This window comes from Schistocerca cancellata, chromosome 1, assembly GCF_023864275.1.
Source record: "Schistocerca cancellata isolate TAMUIC-IGC-003103 chromosome 1, iqSchCanc2.1, whole genome shotgun sequence".
Lineage (NCBI taxonomy): Eukaryota > Metazoa > Arthropoda > Insecta > Orthoptera > Acrididae > Schistocerca > Schistocerca cancellata.
This window is the reverse complement of record NC_064626.1, coordinates 868,977,713-869,002,438: the sequence shown is the minus strand read 5'-3', so window position 1 is coordinate 869,002,438 and position 24,726 is coordinate 868,977,713. Positions and strand designations below refer to the sequence as shown.

Sequence of the window (24,726 nt, the reverse complement as noted above, 5' to 3'; positions counted from 1 at the left end):
AGCATGTACGGATGAGATGAGCCAGGACTGACGTGTTAGGGGGGGTTTGCTTGACGGAGCACAGGGGAAGTGAGTTTTGGACGGGTGATGAAACGCGGTGTTTCGCACTAGGTCCAGTGAAAGTTTGTGGTGTCGCAAGAAATCAATGCCTAGTATAGGGTCCTCAATATTGCACACTAAAAAAGTCCACTCGAGTTTGCAGTTTGTGGAGAGTGAGACGACGTGTGTGGTTGAACCCGAGCATTGTAGTTTAGTAGCATTCACAGCTTGCAGTGAAGTATGATGAGGGCAGCTGTTTGACGACACTAAGGACGTAGGCAGCAGCAAAACATCAGTGCCTGTGTCCACTAGGAAATTGTGTCCCGACGAAATGTCTTTAATATAAAGTCGTCCACAATTATCTGATTGTTCCCGGACAGAATGGAGCACTGGCAGGTACCTGTCATGTTGTGCGCAGCAGGTGGCACCTGGACCTACCTGCGATTGGCGTTTGGGAATCAGCAGGGTGGTCTGCAGTTCCGTGCTGCCTCACCAAACCGTGTGTGGAAGTAACAGTATGGGTAGTGCGGTTGCATTTCCTGTGGAAAGTTCTTTGCCAGAGGCAGTGGTTGAGGTTTGGTGGCTGCAGCCAGTTTGGTTGCAGGAGGGGGCGTAACAAAGGGCAGAGCCGGTGATGTCCCAGTTGTTTGTTTACTGCATCCCGGAGCGAGTGGAACAGTCGGTACAGTGTGGCCCCAGCCTCGTCCAGCCATGGGACGAGGATCCTGAAACTGAGACTTGCCAGGTTGGCAGCGGCTGGTGAAATAGAGCAATGAAGCATCATGTAGTTTGTCAGCAATTGTCAGTCGTTGGAGGTAGTTTATCTGATCAAATGGCAAGGAGAGCTGTGTCAGAGAGTAGATCGTCGCTGACTTGCGCCCGTAATCGCCTCCAGAGTTGTGAATGTTTGTCGTTACCTAGTTGCTCAACGTGGAGCACTTGCCGTATTGCTGTCTCAGTTCAGCACACAAGCCAACATAGAATTGTCTTTTTGGCTAGAGTGTACCGGTTAGCAGAGTCCGGGGCGTTGACCAGGTTGGCAATCAAGTCCTCCTGGTCGTGCAGATGGGTGATAAGGCACAGAAATCTGGTTGATTCGTCGAGTTTGAAGTGGTTGAACACTTCGTCCACAATATTAAACCAGATTGTTGCCCAGTTAGGATTGAATGCCGGCAGTGTCGGTGAGTGTTGTAGAACGTTGGGGAGAACAGGGTAAGTTGAATTCGTCGGGGCACTGCCTGAAATGAGCTGTTGTTGCTACAGTATTCCAGGAGAGAGTGTCTCCAGAGTATGTGGCAACGACGGCTGGTCAGGTGGCAGCATGAAGGTGGCGTATTGTGGTTAGCGCGATCCGTCGCAACGCAGAAGGGGCCAACGCGGGTGAGACACTGTAATGTGTCAATTGCGGTTGCAGAAGTTCGACAAGTTGCGAGTGTGTTCAGATTGATGTGTCACGGAAGACCGATTCGGATGAGGCACCGCAATGTGCTGAGAAGGGGAGCGGAAGCTCGACTGGAGCCGGCATGGGGACGACAGTGAGAAAAAGTTCAAAGTTTGATAACGCGTGCCAGTCCATGGAAAAGTCAACATGCGATCAGAGTCGGAGCCACCTGTGTTGCAGGGTGGCTGCAGAGGTGTGGGCTGTCCAGAAGCACAGTGAGGAAATGATGTCAAACATTGGGTGGAATGTGTGAATGTCCACTGTTCATAGACACTTCACTCAAAACGGTGTGCAGATAAGGCGAATGGCGTGGCACAAAACACTGAGGCATAGCAGTAGGACAGAGATGGAGGTCAGGCACAGAAAACAAGCCATTGTTCCTGTTGCAGTCCGAGGTATAGAAGCAGGAAGGCATGTGCTGATGCTGAACCGAGGCAGGCGCGGGGATGGTCGGATGCTGAGGAGGTTGACCTTTGAACAAAGCAGTTCCGGCCACGTGGCAGGAATCCGCATGGTACTGCACGGATTGCAGCATGGCATACCATTGTCCTGGCGATGGTAGGTTATCCAACGAAGCATTCGCAGGAATTGGCATTGATATCGCACTGCACGGAGATCCGTAAGAGGTAACTGCACCGTCGACAAGGGAGGGCACATGTGGCAGGAACAAAGGTGTCTAATAGCTGGAGTCATGCACACTCCTAAACTCACTTATTTTTGCAGGCATGAAAACGTCCGGCGAAATCGGCATAATCGACGCGTGAGAGGCATCGTGTTGCAGTCCTAGCGGGTGTACATCGCCCGCAACATGATGCTTGTCAATCACAAAATCTGGTGTTAGGCGTTGGGCTGAAGCCATTGTTCAAATGTTGTGTTGATGTAATACATGCGAAAACAACTGACGCAGAGGATGCGGACATAGTAAATCGGCGTCAACGAAAGACGTTACAACTCAGGGTCACCAGTGAGGTGGATGCTCGGGTGAGATACACCAAACAACACCTTATAATCAGGAGTTCATTTATTCACGCCTTCACACAAATAATGCTTACACAGAACTGGATGGTGGAACTACACTAAGATAATGTTTTGCTTAGTCCAAAGATGATACTACGATCGATACTGGTGTCAATCTCGTCGGCGCCACATATGTATTCTTATTCTCAACATGGTAATTATTATTCTGGAGTTTCTAATTATTCTCTTGGTTATTTTTGGGCGCATCATCTTTTACTTTTACATTGATTGCCTTCAAATATTCTTTCTATGAAGGGCAAATTTTTCTTTATTTAAATTGCTTTTTAATTAAAAATATAGTTTTATGGGATCAGTGATATGAAGTTTTCATCTTAGGCCATGTATTTGTTTTCTTGTTTGTTCATTGAATTTTTTTCTTTATTCTTTTCAAGAACTATAATCTTTATTTTGGGTATTTATTATTTAATAGTTGATTATTGAGTTTTTGCTGAGTGTGAGTTTTTTAATTTAAATGGTTCTGTGGTTGTAATGACTTTGATTTTGGATTGAATGTCTCTCATTTTTATGTCTTTTGTTATGTATATTTCTCCCTTGATAATTTATTATAGAAAGGATTACATATCACGTAAAAAAATATAAATCATTTTATTATTGCTTTAATACTTATTATTTCAATAGGGATTTTTATTATTAGTCCTAATTTGATTTGAATTTTATTTAGTTGAGATGGTTTGCGATTGGTTTCTTATTGTTTATTTATTTATTATCTGGATGTAAAGACTTATAGTGCAGGTATATTAAATGCTTTGTCTAATCGAATTGGTGATGTTGCTATTTTAATTTCAGTTGCTTGAATGTTAAATTTTGGTGGCTGGAATTATACTTATTATTATGATTTTATCATGAGTTCTTTGGAGATAAAACTTATTACTATATTAATTGTTTTAGCTGCTATAGCTAAGAGAGCTCAGATATTTTCCTCTTCTTGACTTACTGCTGCCATGCCTGCTCCTACTCCTGTACCTGCTTTAGTCTATTCTTTTACTCTTGATACTGCTGGATTTATTTATTAATTCGTTTTAGTCCAATATTAGAAACTTATAATTGTGGTTAGTTTTTATTATTGATTGGTTGTATAAGTATTTTTATAGCTGGCTTAGAAGCTAATTTAGAGTATAACTTAGAAAAGATTATTGCTCTTTCTGCTTTAAGACAATTTGGTTTAATAATGGGAATTTTGGCAATGGGTTATCCAAAACTTGCCTTTTTTCCATTTATTAGTTCATGCTTTATTTAAAGCATTGTTATTTATGTGTGCAGGTTCAATAATTCATAATTTAAAGGTTTCTCAGGATATTCGTTTTATAGGTTCTATTGTGAATTTTATACCTTAAACTATTGTTTGTTTTAATGTTTCTAGTCTGTCTTTATGTGGAATACCTATTTTAGCTGGATTTTATTCAAAGGATTTAATTCTTGAGATGGTTTGTTTAAAATTAACTAATTGTTTTTTCTTTAATTTTTTCTACAGGTTTAACTGTTTCTTATTCTTTTCATTTGTTATATTGTTCAGTGTTGGGTGATTCAGTTATTCGAGATTCACTTTTGATGAGAGGGGTTATTATATATTTTGGTATAATTGGTTTAAAATTTATTGCTGTTTTTAGTGGTAGTCTTTTATCTTGATTAATTTTCCTATTACTTATGTAATTGCTTTACCTTATTATTTGAAATTTTTAACAGTTACTGTTTGTTGTTTCAGGTGCTTATTTGGGTTTTCTTATTTCTAAATTTGATTTATCCCATAATTTATTTTCTTCACATATACTGTCTTTTGTTAGATTTGCTATTACTATATGATTTATACCTTTCCTTTCAACTCAATTTGTTGGATATTTGCTTTTAAAGTTAGATTATTATTCATCAAAGCATTTTGATAATGGTTAGGGTGAATTATTAGGTGGTCAAAGTTTATATAGCTCATTTATTTATTTAAATACACTCCTGGAAATTGAAATAAGAACACCGTGAATTCATTGTCCCAGGAAGGGGAAACTTTATTGACACATTCCTGGGGTCAGATACATCACATGATCACACTGACAGAACCACAGGCACATAGACACAGGCAACAGAGCATGCACAATGTCGGCGCTATTACAGTGTATATCCACCTTTTGCAGCAATGCAGGCTGCTATTCTCCCATGGAGACGATCGTAGAGATGCTGGATGTAGTCCTGTGGAACGGCTTGCCATGCCATTTCCACCTGGCGCCTCAGTTGGACCAACGTTCGTGCTGGACGTGCAGACCGCGTGAGACGACGCTTCATCCAGTCCCAAACATGCTCAATGGGGGACAGATCCGGAGATCTTGCTGGCCAGGGTAGTTGACTTACATCTTCTAGAGCACGTTGGGTGGCACGGGATACATGTGGACGTGCATTGTCCTGTTGGAACAGCAAGTTCCCTTGCCAGTCTAGGAATGGTAGAACGATGGGTTCGATGATGGTTTGGATGTACCGTGCACTATACAGTGTCCCCTCGACGATCACCAGTGGTGTATGGCCAGTGTAGGAGATCGCTCCCCACACCATGATGCCGGGTGTTGGCCCTGTGTGCCTCGGTCGTATGCAGTCCTGATTGTGGCACTCACCTGCATGGCGCCAAACACGCATACGACCTTCATTGGCACCAAGGCAGAAGCGACTCTCATCGCTGAAGACGACACGTCTCCATTCGTCCCTCCATTCACGCCTGTCGCGACACCACTGGAGGCGGGCTGCACGATGTTGGGGCGTGAGCGGAAGACGGCCTAACGGTGTGCGGGACTGTAGCCCAGCTTCATGGAGACGGTTGTGAATGGTCCTCGCCGATACCCCAGGAGCAACAGTGTCCCTAATTTGCTGGGAAGTGGCAGTGCGGTCCCCTACGGCACTGCGTAGGATCCTACGGTCTCGGCGTGCATCCGTGCGTCGCTGCGGTCCGGTCCCAGGTCGACGGGCACGTGCACCTTCCGCCGACCACTGGCGACAACATCGATGTACTGTGGAGACCTCACGCCCCACGTGTTGAGCAATTCGGCGGTACGTCCACCCGGCCTCCCGCATGCCCACTATACGCCCTCGCTCAAAGTCCGTCAACTGCACATACGGTTCACGTCCAAGCTGTCGCGGCATGCTACCAGTGTTAAAGACTGCGATGGAGCTCCGTATGCCACGGCAAACTGGCTGACACTGACGGCGGCGGTGCACAAATGCTGCGCAGCTAGCGCCATTCGACGACCAACACCGCGGTTCCTGGTGTGTCCGCTGTGCCGTGCGTGTGATCATTGCTTGTACAGCCCTCTTGCAGTGTCCGGAGCAAGTATGGTGGGTCTGACACACCGGTGTCAATGTGTTCTTTTTTCCATTTCCAGGAGTGTAGTTATATTCATGGTTGATATGACGCAAATTTTAAGGTTTATCATTTAACTTTAATTTTTTCCATATTTATTTTAGTAGTGTTATTTTTCTTATACCTAAATAGCTTATAATTAGAGCATGACACTGAAGATGTTAAGGAGATATGTTTATTTTTAGGTATTTACAAATACAGATTATATTATTTTTACATTGAAAGTGCAATGTTTTATTTAAACTATTGAAATTTTAGAAATGTTAACAGAATTTATGCAATAATATAAAAAGTTAGCAGCTTTCATATTAGCTTTATATTACCTTAATTGGAATTTTATAGTTCAGTTATATTATTAACAGGAGTTTGCCTCCTCCTGCCTCCTCGGACATTTGGAAATAAGAGATGAAAAATTAGTTGTATTAAGAGTCATTTCTCAATCAGCAGTATGTTAACTGCACTGTATGGGAAGTGGAGGAGGAGGGTTAATATGGTGGGGGTGGCGGACAGTGAAGTGCTGCCAGTTAGACAGATGGGGAGAGCGGCGGGGAGGAGGGGGGGGGGGGGAGTAGTGGAAAAGGAAAAAGACTGAGTGTGATGGCGGAATGACTGCTGTGTAGTGCTGGAATGGGAACAGGAAAGGGGCTGGATGGGTGAGGACAGTTACTAATGAAGGTTCCTTACCCTCACCCAGTCGCCACTCCCACCATGCACTGGTGCTGCTGCTAACAGCGTGGTGTGTGTGTGTGTGTGTGTGTGTGTGTGTCTACATCTATTATTGACAAAGGCCATAAAGGCCGAAAGCTTTATTTGTGACAGACTTTTTGTTGTGCCTATCTGCGACTCAACATCTCTACTATATGATGAGTAGCAACTTTTTCTTTTCATAATATTGTTACATTCCATCATGGATTTTCCATTGTTTGATTTTTGCACTGTATGCGAAGAAACACTGAGCTGCAGTCATCACTTATATGTAATGTAGCCCGCAGCAGTAGAACTGCCATTGTAATTGTAGATCAGCTAAATACCAGTGTGTGAACAGCATAACTTTTAAATTTATTTTGCATATGTCATTTTATAATGTAAGGGTTTATTATGTATATAACAACTTATTCACTGCATTGCTAAGAACAATTGTTAGAATATTGTTAGAATATTGAAATTTTTTGTACCTGAATGACAGTAACAGATGCTACTTCTGTTCCACTCAGCTATAGAGAGACTGCGTGTGTAAAAACAACTGTATCCTCTAATTTGAAAATATGTATGCACAAACAATACATGTAACCACATTTGGTTACTTGTTTCTCCCAAATATTGTCTTTATTTGTTTCAGCCTCATTTCATATTTGTTTACTAAAATTCAAAAAGTTTACTTAGCTTTGTTTTCAAATCCAAGATTTTCACTTGTTGACAAGAATTAGTTCAGAGTGGATAATACAAGTGACGAAATATTTACTGTTAGGTACATCTGTTCACCTTGGAGTTCTGTGAAAAATTAAGGAACTTTCAGTCCATCTTTGTCTCACATTCAAGTTTTACAGAAACTGTTTGTGCCACTGGTATACTGATTATGTAATGTTGGAATGCACACACAACAGAAAATTTATATTGCCATATTCACTGCCATAATGTAGACTTGTATCCACTGTTACTCAAACAGGCTGCATAGGTCTTGTCCAGTCTTTAGCTGTGCAAGTCTTTTGGAGGTGAAACGTAACAGCTAGCTGATTCTCACCCACATTAAATTAAAAGTATATGTTGAGTCTCATTATGATAATTCCATACCGAGGAATATAATTAATAGATTGTATTTGTGTAATATTGTACATGTATATTTTGTAAATATACTGTGAAGAAGGCTATTTCAAGTGTATGTTGACCTGCGACCTGTCAGCACAATATTTTGTGATTGACAAAATGAAATGTATTTCATTAATTTGCCGTATTAAAAAGAAAAATAAATGATGTTATTGCAAAACAAGAATTTATACACCCTGCAAGGCCACTGACTTACACCAGTTTTTCAAGCAACTTCCAAGTAGCCACCATGTCAATGAGTTTAGGAGAAATTAGAGGACATTCTCTTTTGGACAGACATCTTAGGAGGTGGCAGAGAAGATTTTGTACCAGGTTTGATATGGAGGTATAATGGCTGTACATTGGTGTGATAGTCTTAAGATATCAATAAAACATTTTGGAAACTTTAAAAACAATAAATGTGGCACAAATTAATGGCATATAACTGACTGCTTGGCAGTGGTCGTATCACCAGGAAATCTCAGATATCTTTTACATAACAGCACAAGCAGATCAACTCATGTCATCAATAATGCAGAAAGTGGAAAGAAACTTTTTAATTGAATTTGCATTTCCCTTTCCCACATATATTGTCTTTAGCAAACACCTGATGAACAATTCCAGTTTTCATAAAACATATCCTTTACAGATAGGAATAATGAGAATATTATATAAAGGATAGACTGCTACGCACCATATGGCAGAGATGTTGGGTCACATCAGGACACAACAAAAAGACTGCTAGGCAAGTGAGATTCCAGCCACATGGCCTTATTGTGAATATGATGAAAAGGTGGGGAGAGGGTAGGGCAGCTAGGTGTAGTCAGGGTGTTAGATGGAAGGGGGAGGGGGGGGGGAGTGGAAAAGGAGAGAAGTGAAAAGACTGTGGGCTTGTTCGTGGAACAGAAGGCTGTGGAGTGCTGGAGTGGGAACAGGGAAGAGTATAGGTGGGAAAAGGTCAGTGACTAATGAATGTTGAGACCAGAAGGGTTATGGGAACTTAGGATATATTACAGGGGAGCTCCCACCTGTGCAGTTCAGCAAAAGTGGCACCGGTAGGAAGGATTCAGATGGCACAGGTTGTGAATCAGTCATTGAAATGAAGAACATTGTGTTGGCCAGTGTGTTCAGCAACTAGGTGGTCTAGCTGTTTGTTGGCCACAGTTTGTCAATGGCCATTCATGTGGACAGACAACTTGTTAGTTGTCATACCCATCTAGAAAGCAGCAAAGTGGTTGCAGCTCAGCTTGTACAACACATGGCCAGTTTCACATGTAGCTCTGACTTTGATGGGATAGGTGAAGCCTGTGACCGGACTGGAGTAGGTGGTGGTGGGATGATGCATGGGACAGGTCTTGCATCTAGATCTATTACAGCAAGGGGTTGGGAGCAGGGGTTGTTCAAGAATGGACAAAGATATTGTGTAGGTTCAGTTGGCGGTGGAATACCACTGTGGAAGGGTTGGGAAGGATAGTAGGTAGAACATTCATTTCAAGGCATGATTATAAGTAGTCAAAACCCTGGCAGAGAATGTGATTCAGTTGCTCCAGGCCTTGGTGGTGTGAGTCACAAAGGAAATGCTCCTCTGTGGCTGGATGGTGGGACTTTGATAGGTGGTGAGTGATTTGAGAGAGGTTAAAGGCTAATTACAGTCTATGGAGGCTTCAGTGAGATCTTTGGTATATTCTGAGAGGGGCTTCCTGTCATTACCAATGTGACAGCAACAGGTGGCTAGGTTACATGTAAGGGGCTTCTTGGTATGGAATGGGTGGCAACTATTAAAGAGGAGGTATTGCTGATGATGGATGGGTTTAATATGGACAGAGGTACTAATGTAGCCATCTCTGAGGTGGCATGTTGAGTTGAGGAGGAAAAGGTGAAGCAAATGAGGCAGAAGGTGTTGAGGTTCTGGAAGAATGTGGACAGGGTGTCCTCACCCTCGATGCAGATCATAGAGATCTCATTGATGAATCTGAACCATGTGAGGGGTTTGAGATTCAGGTGGTTAGGAAAGATTCCTCTAGATGTCCCATGAGTAGATTGGTATAAGATGGTGAAATGCAGATGCAAATTGCTGTTTCCCAGATGTGTTTGAGGTGATGCCTTCAACAAACGAATCTGAAGTACGGCAATGGGCATCCCTGTATGCTCCCACAAGCAGCACTTTACCTTCCCCCACTCATACCCCGTTATCCCTCCCCCTCCTTGCCTCAGCCACCACCTTACACTGATGCCCATATTGCTTCTTCCATCATCTACTGTTGCTTGCAGTCTGGCCTCAGCAGCCAGAGACAGTGACCATGTGTGTGAGAGTTGCATTTCCGTGAATAGTTGTGTGTATGTTGTCTAACTTAGAAGAAGGCCTTTTGGCCAAAAGCTGATTTTTCTGGCAGTCTTTTTATCATGTCTCATACTCAACAACAAGTCAACATCTCTGCTATATGAAGAGTACAAATCTATCCTTTTAATAATATCGTTTTTGTTCCATCCCGGGTTTTCCTTTGCAAGTAGCTTCTTCCATCAACTCCTCATACAGAATGTTGTATAAAACAAAACTATAGAGCATTATGACTACACTGCTCTAACCTTACAATGTCACAACAGTTACTGAAAAATGGTGTACACATTGCAGACCTTGATCTACCAGTGCAAAAGCTTGACAATCAATGTACAGACACAGCAAATGCCCAAAGTTGCAGTAATTCACAAACTGATTCAAAAGAGAAATGCATTAAAGGTAACAGAAGTCACTGGTGGAAATTCACACACTGGCTGAGTCACATGAATACACTGAAATTATGAGCAATGGGAACAGACTTCTCTACACACTACTACATTTGTACCAACTGGGAGCAGACTCAAAACTGATTTTTACATAATATAGAATAGTCACTGTACCATCAACATTTCACACACTATTACTTTTTTGCCATGTACTTCACTGTACAAACTTCCTACAAGATTTTACATGATTGCTTGCTGGTTACAAACTCTTTAATAGAGATGTTAGTGTACAATAACTTATCAAAAACATATTCTAACTACAGACGATACTTATTATAAACAACATTGTTCATTTTGTTATCCAGGGCATATATGTACAAATTTTTCAGACTTTGTACCTATGTGTAGTTGCCCATGAGAAAAGTAGGAGTCTTGGACGTTGATGCCGCAATTTTTTTTATAAATTGTCCTTGAGCTTTGTTAATTGTAAAACTGTAGGTTAATTTGATCAGAAACTGCAGTCTTTTAAATTGGAATGGCAGTTCAGTAGAGATCAGTGGTATTATGGGGATAAATATCATGTGTCTTTTGTACTTTCCAGTCATAAGTTCAGCTTTGATGATATTATTCAATAGCTGTGTGATGATCAAATTTGTTCCATTACATAGTTTTAGTGGGTTTAGATTTCTGAGTACTAAGATAGGAGATCCAATTTTATGTTGAAGGCAGCATGATGGCATACCTCATACTCACTGTTTAGAAATTCTGTAGGAAAGTTCATAGTTTCTTCAATGTTTACCATCATGTTGATCGATTTGTATATTCTTTCTGTAACAGGAATTTTCTTTTGAATATTAAATTTGATATTGTCAACAATATTATTCTTAGTTGCCAAAACTGCCCTTTCAAACAGCCACTCTGGATAAGTACAGTTGTAAACAATGTTTGGATAAATTTTGTCAAAAAGTTTGTTTCCAGCAGTGGCTATGTTGGAAAAATCACTGTTGTGTTTAACAGGGCCAGTGTTCTGGTCAACAGGATATTTTACCTGTTTGTAAAAGTTGTTGAGCATAATGTGCTGTTGTTTCATCTTTCAACAGTTCAACTCTCATATTTTTTGTTAATTGCAGTATTTGTATGTGTGGCCACATATGTGATTCTTTCAATGACGCATTGATTCTGTCTGCCGGCGTTGACATAGGGATAACTAGAAGTGTTAGTCAGAAATCTCCTGAGAGTATGAGTAGAGCTCTTCCCATCACTTCAGAGTTTCCTCTTAAGTCTTGTAATGTTCTGTCCATGGCTTTAAGTGATTTTTTTATGTGCCATTGTGTATTCATCCCAGAAGATAATTTTAGCTTGCTTTAGAAGTTCATCCCAGATGGTCTTGAGATTTTACATACAGGGAATTGTTCTTAGGCTATATTCAACAGTAGTTGTAGGACAGAATGGGCAGTTCATCTTCCTTCTGTTAGTGTGACTGCAATGCCACATGATGCCAGTCCAAGTACGATCTGCTGTTTAGTGTTTATTTCCTCCAGCAATAGCTTTATTAACATTTTCCCAGTGCTACCTGGTGCATCCAAGTAAATAATTCTGCCAGTGTTGTTGTCCATCTGGTCCCTGATAATGTTGTAAATTTCCTTTTGATTATCATTGAGGAGTGGTTTTGTTGTGAGCAATGTATTAAAAAAGTTCATTGATGTTGTAGCTTGTTTCCTTCATAATTTTGAAGTTCAGCACACTGATACCATCTTTTCATGGTGCTTGCATCCCAAGTTCTACTAAGATCTGGTCATCATTAGCCATAACCTCTTTGAAGGAGTAGTCTAGCTGTTTTGGATTCGATGGATTACATGATGTTAGAATTACAGTGAGTTAAGTTCCTTTTGTTCAGCTGAGGCTGTGAGTGAGGCCTCTTGTAGTGTTTGTTTACAGTGGTTGTCATTTTCTAGTAATTCTAAGGATTGGCATGCTTCTCTGTGTGTCCAGCATAAGTAACTGTCAACAGTCTTGAGATCTGTTAAACTTGCTGGTCCCTGTATTTCATACAGCAACATCAAGATGTACACTGAAGAGCCAAAGAAACTTCTAAACTGGCCTAATATCAAGTAGGGCCCCCACGAGTATGCAGAAGTGCCGCATGACATGACGTGGACTCGATTAATGTCTGAAGTAGTGCTGGAGAGAACTGACACGATGAATCCTGCAGTGCTGTCCATAAATTTGTAAAAGTACAAGGGGGTGGTGGAGATCTTTTCTAAACAGCACATTGCAAGGCATCAAAGATATGCTCAATAATGTTCATGTCTGGGGAGATTGGTGGGCAGCAGAAGTGTTTAAACTCAGAAGAGTGTTCCTGGAGCCACTCTGTAGCAATTCTGGATGTGTGGAGTGTCGCATTGTCCTGCTGGAATTGCCCAAGTCCATCAGAATGCACAATTGACATGAATGGATGCAGGTAATCAGACAGGATGCTTATGTTCATGTCACCTGTCATATTCATATCTAGACATATCAGGAGTCCCGTGTCACTCCAACTGCACATGCCCAATACCATTACAGAGCCTCCACCAGCTTGAAAAGTCCCTTGCTGACATGCAGGGTCCATAATTCATGAGGTTGTCTCTATACCTGTATATGTCAATCTCCTTGATACAATTTGAAATGAGACTCATCCAGCCATGCAGCATGTTTCTAGTCATCAACAGTCTAGTGTCAGTGTTGACAGGCCCAGGCAAGGTGTATGGCTTTGTGTGGTGCAGGTATCAAGGGTACATGAATCGGCCTTCAGGTCCAAAGACCCATATCGATGATGTTTCATTGACTGGATCATGCGCTGACACATGCTAATGGCCCATTGTTGAAATCTACAGGAATTTGCAGATGGATTGCTCTTCTTTCACTTTGAACTATTCTCTTCAGTCTCCATTGGTCCCTTTCTTGCAGGATCTTTTTCTGGCCACAGCAGTGTCAGAGATTTGATGTTTTACCACATTCCTGATATTCACGGTATACTCCTGAAATGGTCATATGGGAAAATCGTCACTTCATCGCTGCCTCAGAGATACTGGTTCCCATCACTTGTGTGCTGAGTATAACACCTCATTCAAATGCACTTAAATCTTGATAACTTGCCATTGTAGCAGCAGTAACTGATCTAACAACTTCGCCAGACACTTGTTGTCTTATATAGGCATTGCTGACCACAGCTCCATATTCTGCCTGTTTACATATCTCTGTATCTGAATACACATGCCTATACCAATTTCTTTAGTGCTTCAGTATAGAAACATTTGGCATTGTTCAGATGTATGGTGTACACTCAGCCTAGTGTGCCAGTTTTGATGAACTTGGATGATCTTCTACTGGAAATCCTTGTTTTCATCACTGAAATAAGTTTCTTGTTGTGTTCCACATATAATAGGTAGGGATGTCAACACACGAGTATAGTAATGATTTTTCAAGTGGATCCATTTGGCACAGATGGTAAAAAGCTGTTAATGTTATTCTGAGGTGGTTTACTTGCAATTTTTCTGTAGGTGTCTTTTGTGAAGTAAACTCTCCATCCATTCTCCAAATGTACTTCTAGATGTTGCGCAGATGGTTCACACTCATGTATGGGAAAATGAAAAACCTGTTACACTGCTTTGTTACTTTTGATGTATCTTACCATTTGGTACATGAGGATCTTGTTGTTTCTGTTTTGTTGTTCACTGTCTTTGGCTATTTGAAATGCTGCCATGTCACTGCCTTCATTCACATACTTACAGAAATATTTTATGGATTTCAGAAATTGCAGTATTCCACATTTATGTGTGCTTGTAACATTTTAGAAAGAAGTGTGTCATGTTGTACTACCCATTGATTATCTACTTCCAGTTCATTGCTGCCTTGTATTCATATTTTTTTCTGTGAAGCCACTGTTTTAGGGTGATTGTCTTCTGTCCTTGGTATAGCCACCAACTCCTGTTTTTGCGTCATCCAAGTATTGTTTTGGGTACTTTCTTGTACATTTTCCACCACTCATAGATGGCAAATTGGGGTTAATGGCCTGCATGGTCTGCAAATGATGTTTTTCATTACTATGTCATACAGTTCAGGATCTTCTCGTGGACTGGGAAATTCAGCTTGCATGATTTTTTTGATATCCATGGGATGAATCCTGTCATGCAGCCAAATGAAATTGTGTGTGTGAGGCATATTCGTGTTACCCATGTGCTCTTTTGTTGGCTTGAATTATAACTTTATAGTCACCATAAATCATTCGGTGTAGTGATGTTCTGAATATGTGAATCAGCTGATTGTTTTTGTGTAAGACCCTCTGTACATCTCAGGCTACTTCTCATCTCAATCCACTGATATTTGTGCATTATTGATCAATTTTTGTTTCTTCATTTCTGATGAAATATACTTGCAAAAATTTATGTTCATCATTGGATAGCAATGATCCCATATTGTGGTACATTTGTCCCTAGATGGAAAAATATAATAAATTTCATCTCTGTTACTATTGATTGAAGTGACACCAAAAGAATTCATTTGCAAGTAGGCATTGTGCACTTTTATATTTTGAAGAAAGTCTTTTGATTCTGGAGTTTTCCAGGTCATGTAATATAAAAATTCCTGCTGAGGTGCTCACAGTGGTGTTAATCAAATGTTTCCATTCATGCAACAGAATCCTCAGGTTTCCTTACTGAATTTTTTCACTTTGCAAAATTGGCAGATGTTATTCATTTTTCTGATCACGAAGTACTAGTGAACTTTTGTCAGGTCATAGTGGACTGCTTCATTTCTTAGGTTGCAGTGTTTACTTGTCGTCATCCACACTTTGCGTGGGGTGATATTTTTACAGCCGTTCTTTTTTTATCTCGATTCACCAATCCATTAATTTCATTGTTCTTTGGTTTCTCTGCTTCTCATGGTGTTCATTCTTGTTCATTTGGAACTTAAACATGCTTTGAAGTCTTTGAATGTTTTATTTTTCACTGTTATTTTTGTTTTCACTATTTTGCTCCAGAACTGGCTAGATCTCCTCCTCTTTTATGTTTGGGCATTGTCTAAAATATAAATCAGATCAACTTTTTACTGACAAAAACATTACATACACTTTACACACTTTTCACAGTTTATTTTTTATTTATATCAGTGACTGTATCATTTTGACTACTCACACTTCACACTGTTTGTGTTCCCAAACATTCTGGAATCTCCCAAATGTTCCAGACTACTCCTGAACATTCCAGAACATCCCAGATCATTGTGGAACATTTCGGAACATTCTGGTATGTTGTGGAGTGCTCTTGAATACATTCAAATATTCTGGAATGTTCTTGGATATTCTCAAATGTTCTGGAATGTTGTTGAAATTCCTAGAGGACAAAACTTTCCAGACCTTATATCTTCAAAAGTATGCCTTTCAAGTAAAAAGGTATACCTTGTTCCTGGATGGGGGATAGACGGCTAGCACACCATACCGGTATACTGGAACTCATTTCCAAACTTTAGCAGCATGCACTTTTATAATATGTACTGATGATCAAGTGTGCAATCATAGCAGGTGGAGTAGCTCAAGTCTGCTTTGCTATAAATAGTGAATTAAAAATTGTAAGTAATATGGCATACCTCATCTGGATGTGCAAGCATCATAAGTGACTTGTATGGATTTCCATCAACTGGCAATATTTGTATACCAATATGTTTTCCAGTTAATATTAATGCATAAATTTGCTCTTTTTGTGGCTTGCTTGATGGCAGAATCTGGAAAAATTACCAGTTTAACCATATTATAACTATATACGTTTCAATGCAAAATGAATGCTTCATCAAAATTTAAAGCATTTTATGTTTGGTCCAGGTCACCTCTCCACACATGAGAGATAGGAGAGGTTCTAGAATGAGTTAATATGCAACACAAGGAATGCATGAAGTATTGCAAAGATAATAATAATTAAAGAAAACTATGTTCTATGATCATTAAAAAAAATTGTCTGATGCACAAAGTAAGATGTAACAGTCATGCAATGAATAATTATGTGCTCTCCAGGATTCAAATTTGTCCACTGATAGTGTATCATCTGGTTTATTAGTCAGTAGTCATCTCAACAATCATAACTTTCATTTTATGTACACTTGTTGTGTCAAACTCATAGCTCTAACTCATAGTCGTTCACCCCTCTTTCCTGATACATTAAAGTATTGGTCCTGGATGTTAGTTAAAAAGTTGAAGAAATAGTTGTACAAAATTTCTGCATAGTGTAATAAATGGCAGCTCTTTTTAAATGCTAGTACATGTAAGATAATGCCTATAACGTAAAGAAATAACCATACATTATATGATCATATGAATTGTGGTGAACATCTTGATGATGTCACATCATATAAGTATTTAGGAGCAATTTGAAATAGGATGATCACACAAAATTTATGTTAGAGAAGATGAATTGAAGATTTAGCTTTGTGAAAATGCTATGCAATACAAGGAAACCACCTACATGAGACTAGCAGGACTAATTCTAGAGTCTTGTTCTGGTGTTTGAAGTTCCTGTGAAGTAAGAATGACAATGGACATCAAACATATTCACAGATGTGCTGTTACGATTATAAGTGGAGTGGTCTTTAATAGATGTTTGAATATTTTTATCCCCACTATAGTGTTTCACTGATTTGTAATTTTAGAACTTGTAGCCAAAATCACACAATAACATTACTCACATGAACATCAAACCAGAAGATATAGAAGATATATACCTGATGATGAAACATTAAGGTTAATAAAATGTCGTATGAAGGCATTATTGATCCAATTCTTTCATGGCTAATACCAGCATTTCCCCTCGTAACAAATATAAAAAGTTCTAACTAAAGTTGAAACCTCCCACTACTGTCTCCACAGACAAGCAACTAACTGCCACTTAGAAAATGGTATCCACTAAAATAAAAACCACATAGTGTCCTCTGTAAGTAGATGTTACATTGCTAACAGTGACTGCATAATGCCAGCAGTATAATTTTCCTCATCATGGTGCAAAATATGAAGCACATTACTTTATAATCTCTCTGTACCAACACCAACTTCTATGCATCACTGATTGCATAGCTGGAATTTCCATTAAAGTTGTTAACACACATTGTAATTTATGTATCCTTTCAGTTGACTTTTCACAATATTGTCATTATTCCATCCTGCCCTGCATAATGCCTGCAGTATAATTTTCCCCATCATAGTGCAAAATATAAAGCAATTTACTTTATAATCTCTCTGTACCAACACCAACTACTATGCATCACTGAATGCATAGCTGGCATTCCCATTAAAGGTGTTAACACACGTTATAATTTATGTATCCTTTCAGTGGCTTTTCATAATATTGTCATTATCCCATCCTGGATATTCTATTATTTGATTTTGCCTCATAATTTGTTGCATGGACCTAAGTCACTTTCTGTTCAAATAGGGAAAGAGGGAAAAACTATGCTTTAATGTCCTATCAATGATGTCACTAAACCTGGAGGACAGGAGCAGATTCAACAAGTATGTGAAATGAAATGAAAGTTTCTTTTCTAAAGCATTTAACTCAACCATATAATAACTTAATCACTTTACTATTTTACAGAGACCATTCTGTGTAACATTAAATACTTAACTGAATTAGCATAGGATAGAACAACTATCCACAACTCCAACACTATTACTAATCTTAAAACTGAAAAAGATCTCTTTGATTCACTTAGGTGGTGTTTAAATGGCTATAAATCATTTTCTGTTCAAGATTCATCCAGTCTTACAGGATGTTACTTCATATAATGGAAGCATGCCATGTGTTGACCTTCTTGTGTTGATGGAGCTGCTGTACAAATTAATTTTCTGTAGAACATTGCCCTTGGAGACATTTGGCAGTGAATTATGTTATCTCAACAGAAAAGCCAAATTATTCATTTCAGCACCAAGATAGCACTTATCTACTACACATTTCTTTCTATACCAGCAGTCAGGGCAATTAATATTTGGAAACAACCATGATGGAAACTGAGCTCATCCATGAAACACTTTATGTGGGCCAGACAATGATACACTAAGTGACAAATAAAACCACTAACCACTATAGAACTAGTACTTACAACAACAACAGTATTTTGTCTTTTTGTCACTATTACTTAAAACTTTGTTGGCCTCAATATTATTCATGTCATCAATAAACTGCTGCAATGCCTAATTATCAAGGATCTAAATCAAAAGTGTGTCATCCACATAATCCACATAAGATGAAGGGTGAAGATTTGTCTCAAAACATGATAATGAAAAGGCTAAATCAAAAGTGTGTCATCCACATAAGATGAAGGGTGAAGATCTGTCTCAAAACATGATAATGAAATAAGTTTTTCCCACGTAAGTACTATCCAGGGAAACTCTGTTAGTACCAAATGTCAGTGTAGACTTCATAAGGCTTCTCTAACATGAAACTGTATTCAGATTCCTTAGGGAAATTGGAAGCTATAAACACAATACCATAGAGCTTACATATATATGGTGGCCAGAAAGTCCCTTTACATGCACAGTTATTTCATTGCAACTTTAATAACACTTACAGTTATTTGTCCAAAATGTTTATATGTACACCACCATTATCGCTGCACATTGTCATAAGTATCCAGTGGTTTAAGTCATTAGTTCACGGATGGCCAGTGGCTGGAGAGTTTGCAGGCCTAAGTCTGTTTTCATGTGGGGCTGCAATGAGTTTCTTTTAATTCTAAGTTCTGCAGTAAAGCTTCTGGTCAACTTGCAGAGTGAATGCATCATTGATGCACTTTTTGCAGCACACATTTCACTTTGGGTTTGATAGACAACAAGATTGAGGGTGTTGATGGTGATGGGGTGGGGGGGTGTACCTGAAACAATTCCCAGGTGAAAAGCTCTATTCAATGATGTGATAAAAGTCTGATGACTTGATGGTTTCTTACTGGACCACTCACAAAATCTATCCATAAGATGCATTACATATTTTTGTTGCTCCTCTGTTCATGGATTCACACACACTCTTGTCATAATAGTGACTTGGAGTCACTGATATTGGCCACTGTTTTACATCAAACACAGAAAGGTGAACGATGAACTGTCAACATACAGACTTTATTCTCCTCCCTGGGTAGCCATGTGGCAGTTATGTGGCATTAATGTTGCAACTCAGATGATGAGCCCCATTGCCATATTGGGTTGTGAGGTTCAAATTTTAAATATCTTATCATCTTACATTCCTACACACACTTAGTTCAGGTATAAAGGAACTTCCTGGCTGCCCCACACATCTGAAGAGTCACTTACCTGCTCAAAAAAGAAGCATGAAATTTGATATGTTTGTGGGCTCAGTAGGGACAGTAAAGGGTAAGGCTTTCTAATATACAAGAACATATTCTATGCACAAAAATTGGAAAAAATGAAAATTTAACAAATAAAGAGTTGAAAGTTCATTACATTAATGAGTCCCAAAGAAGATTTCTGTTGACAACACTGAATCCAGAAATTATGAAGAAAGAGTGCACTAGAAGACAGCCAGGTATGTGGCAATCAGTGCAATGTCTGATGAGAAAGAGAATTTATGAGAAGAAGAACAAGGCAACTTGGAGATCAAAGGTATTTCTGTAATATCATAACATAGAGATTTTGTGTGAACCATAATAACAGCCATTAACAGCTGTAAAAAAATGTGGAAGTAGTGAAAACTTTTGATATTACAATAGCCTTTGTGTCAATTAGAGAACCATAATAACAGCCATTAACAGCCCTAAAAATGCAGAAGTAGTGAAAACTTTTGATATTACAATAGCCTCGGCAAAAAGAAGCTTTATTCACTGCTCACAAGTAGGAAGTTATGGTGGAAATCTGCTGAGATATTTTGACAGTATTGAGTTGTGGAGACACTGTTTACCTAGATATTGTACATGTAACTTGAACTGTAAACAGTTATACTACAGTATGGTGACTGGGGCAGTATTTGAAATGTAGGATGGCTCCATTGTGTCTGAATACAAAAATAGAGGCACTTAGTAAATATTTATTCAAAGAAGATATGCACTTTGAGGAAGATAATTATGTGCAGAAGATATTTTGAGTATGGTAATATTTAACACGCAAAGAAGGTGTACTGGATTATGATATTCTTGAAAGAGTTAAGCATTTTGTTTAGAATGTCTTATACAACTCATATCCCATTGACATTACAGAGTGAAGTTTCCACATTGTGGAAATATATACACTGTCAGAGATGAACACTTTATTTAATTGCAATAAGATGTAATATCTTAATTATATGAAATGTAATAGATTAACATTTAATTCAATTGCTTCACAACACAACAGACTGTCTCAGTTATCAAAATGTTATAGCATTACATTGTTAGTGCTAATTATATACATGTCTAACCTAATAGATTAATTTTAAGAGTCCCCATGAAGATAAAGTTTAACTGAGTAAATGGAGGTGAGCAAAATGGAGTTCCTTAATTTGCATGTAATTTCCTCTATATGAGATGGACAACATTTAATATGCTCTGGAAGATTTTGAATACTCATGTATTCATTTATCGGACACCTCTATGTAATGATGTTAAATTAATGAAGACTTTGTTTTGCAGAATTTTCTGAGTAAACAGAAATATAACAGAAATAACCCATGTAGTTGTGCTGCCTCCTCCCTCCCCCCTCCCCCCCCCCCCCTCCCACTCCACCGCAAATGAAAAAAAGTTTTGTAGCTCTTTAGTGAATAGAAGCAAGAAGCAAAATAGTAATTTCATTTCCCTTAGTTATAAATCTGCGTAATCCTATGTATTACAATGTAGCTGGAATAAGGCAATAAAGTCAGGGTGCAAGTTTTTCAATTTAGGTTGTGGTCTTTTTGTAATACCTGGACAAAACAAGAGCACCTACTGAGCACAAAGGAATAAGTTTGCAGAGCATGACCAGCCCTCAATTAATTTTGCTCTTAAGTGAGTAAAAAAGGAGCTGAGTGAATTTATTCAGGTGGATATAAAATCTCATATTGGTGCTGTACCACTATTTGCTATTGGAAGATGAGGAAGTACTTCCCATGGCCTACATGTGAAAAAGAGGGGAGGGGGAAGTTATCAAATATATTAGGAGAAAAAGTAATGGGGTTCACCAGCACCCAGAGACAAATCCCTGTGATTACTGGTTATGGGCATCAGGAGAGACAGTGACTTTAAGTCAAATTCAAAATTTGGACAGGCACTATTAAAAGAAAAGAAAATGGCAGAGACTCCCAGTTCATCTTTTAATAACAGAGGGAAAGGTGAAATCAGGTTGCTTGATCTGATTATTATGGGGGTCAAAAATAAAGTAAAGAAACTGTTTATTTATTTACAAAATTTTAGCAGTTGGGAAGAAATTGATGGCATTTGTCCATCTGAACACTATATAATCACAGGGATAGAAAATCTGAACGTAAATGTTGACAAATGATCTACATATTCAAGTAAATCCAACATGGATAAAGAAGTAGTTTTTTATGTACCAGTATATGATCATTAGGATAAGTATGACATGTGGTACTGGCTTCAGGTGTCAGGCTGCCTCAGTTACAGGCTGATACAAATTTTGTGACATTATTATTTCATTCATTTGATCAATTGAAAGCTCAATTTCTTATACTGTCATTAATTTCATTACATCTCTGCTCTGGTTTGCCTGTTTCTAATCAACACTTGAACCTAAAACACAAACAATTCTCATGTTGTTATTCCGGAATACCTTTCACAAGAAGTGAAACTAGATTTTTGTTAGTGTTCATGTAATGAACACGTGTACATGTTTGGAACATTTTTCAACTAATAATCTTCATGATATAAGTAACTTCATAGAATGTGTTGTTGATAAACTGATTTTTTGAATTGCAATACCAGAAGCTAAAAGCCACGTGAAACTTTATGTTGCAATGTAAGAGGAACAAATTAAAATGTAATTATTTGATGTCAGTCTGTATACACTGCAAGTTTTTTATTGTAACTCAGAAATTTTCTATTTGTAATAATAGATGACATAAACAGTGGTTGTTGTAAAAACATACAAGCAGTGATGAATCAGCCCTCAGGGTCTCAGTTTTCTAACAGTTTTTGTGAGCTAGTTTTGTTAGAGGTTTGTTACTGTATTACACAATAAATATGTAATTCTGACAGTGCAACATCATATCTGCCTTAATTTCTTGATATTGCTCTGGGCACTATCAAATCATTAGCCACATTGTCAAGAACTCAGCAAGTTGCAGCAAATTTTTGTTGAGCAGATACTCGCAAATTCTTTTACAGACATTACAGCATCAGAAATCACAGAGAAATGAAGATGAGTATCTGCTGTTCACTGTTACAGCTTGTTGAATTTCAATTGTGGTGGAGGAGTGGGGATTACAGTTACCCCATTAATGATGTTTTGCTAACAGAATACTGAGTTTCAAGTTCATTTATGTGATATTGATACAATGTAAAATTGAAAAGAAAGCACTGGCATAGCATCTGAAAGGGATTTTATATTGATGTAAAAAGGAGACTAAAGAGATGATAATTAGAAAGTGTATGCAAAAATATAGCTAAATAAATAAATTAATTAATTAACCTAAAAATTGAAAAGAAATTGATGTTTGCAGGATGGAACTACAGCACTGCAGACAACTGAGATACACAAATTTTGTATGCAGACTAAATTTTATTGTGAAGCTGGAAAGTGTTTAGAACTATGTTTGTTTATCAATGTGCTGAGCAATAGTAACCAAGACAGTGTGCCAGTAGAAAATCAGGAACAGGTAGTAGACAATGTTGTGAGCTGAAACAGCAGCATTATTGATAAAGTGAAACCAAAGTAAACAGTGAGGTAGTACAGGACACAAATCTGTGATAATGAAGCAGTAGGAAGTGTTAATATGGGTAATTTTTACCTTTTATTGGTTTTGACAAAACTGAAGCTGCAGGCTTGCACAGTGGAGTTGTAGGATTATTGTCAACGTTATAGGCTGTAATTAGTACCTTAGGTGGCTAAATTGCTAAAACAAACAGTACTCTGAAGAATCTTAAAGTGCAGCTGAAAAACACTAATACAAGAATAATGAAAAATGAAGAGAGGCAAAAAAATGAGGTAGAAGCAGATTAGAAATTAGTTGATGCTCAAGCTGGATCTGTGGAAACCAAAGCTGGTACTCTTGAGACAGAACTCAATGCATAAATTGCTCATACCAAACACACTTTCAAGATTTTTCAGAAAAACATTCAGACCTTGTAAACAGATATTACATCCTGTCCACCAGATCATTTGTCAAGAATATCACTGAAATCATTGTGGGACTCCCCTTATTTTTTGATAAGAAATTTTATTTAAATTTCAGTTGGCTGGTATTTAAATAAAACTGTTATCAATAAAGTACATCAGTCCCTTGACATATCAGGGGTAGGGTGAAAGATCAGTTTGTGAGACCTGATTATTGCACTGGGTCAACAGCAATACACCAATCCAATGATAAATCATGCAATGGTATGTGAAATGTTGTTCTATATAACAACATGATGATGTAGTCACATATCTAGAAAAGTATTAGTTTAAGGTACTTGTTTGTTAAATATTTCCTTCTTGCTTTTATGAAACTTTTCTAAAATTTGAAGTAATTTCAAACCTTTTACAGCACATTTCACTTTTTCTAAACTGTTCTATGGCGAAAATGTTTGATATTGTTTATTGGAATTTGGCTTCTATTTTTTCAGATAGTGTAAGCTGCAGTGTATCTGCCACTGAAAAAGACAATGCTACTTCCTGGGATATGTGGGAGCATCCCAATGGTTGTTCCTTTATTTTCATTACTTGCAGGAAATTCCCATATCATCTCAGCATAGCATAGAAAGTAATGTTACTAGTTATATCTTTACATTATATGTTATATGGTGCATTGGTGTGAAATAAAAAGTGGAAAATACATAAAATTTCTATGGTGGTAAGTGTATATAACACAAATAATAATTTATATACCTAAAAACAAAGATGATGTGACTTACCAAATGAAAGTGCTGGCAGGTCGACAGACACACAAACTAACACAAACATACACACAAAATTCAAGCTTTCACAACAAACTGTTGCCTCATCAGGAAAGAGGGAAGGAGAGGGAAAGACGAAAGGATGTGGGTTTTAAGGGAGAGGGTAAGGAGTCATTCCAGTCCCGGGAGCGGAAAGACTTACCTTAGGGGGAAAAAAGGACGGGTATACACTCGCACACACACACATATCCATCCACACATATACAGACACAAGGAGACTCTGCCCAAACTCTTTGTCTTTAAATATGTCTCCTTGTGT

General features: G+C 38.5%; 1 protein-coding gene across 1 annotated transcript in view; it reads right to left on the bottom strand.

Annotated features, from left to right (window-relative positions):
• LOC126189843 (cilia- and flagella-associated protein 251-like) overlaps positions 1-24,726 on the bottom strand; it is a 794,634-nt gene that overhangs the window by 284,728 nt on the left and 485,180 nt on the right. The window contains exon 18 of the mRNA XM_049930974.1: positions 16,005-16,139. Coding sequence (XP_049786931.1) covers positions 16,005-16,139 — 135 coding nt within the window. The remainder of the gene's footprint in view (positions 1-16,004; positions 16,140-24,726) is intronic.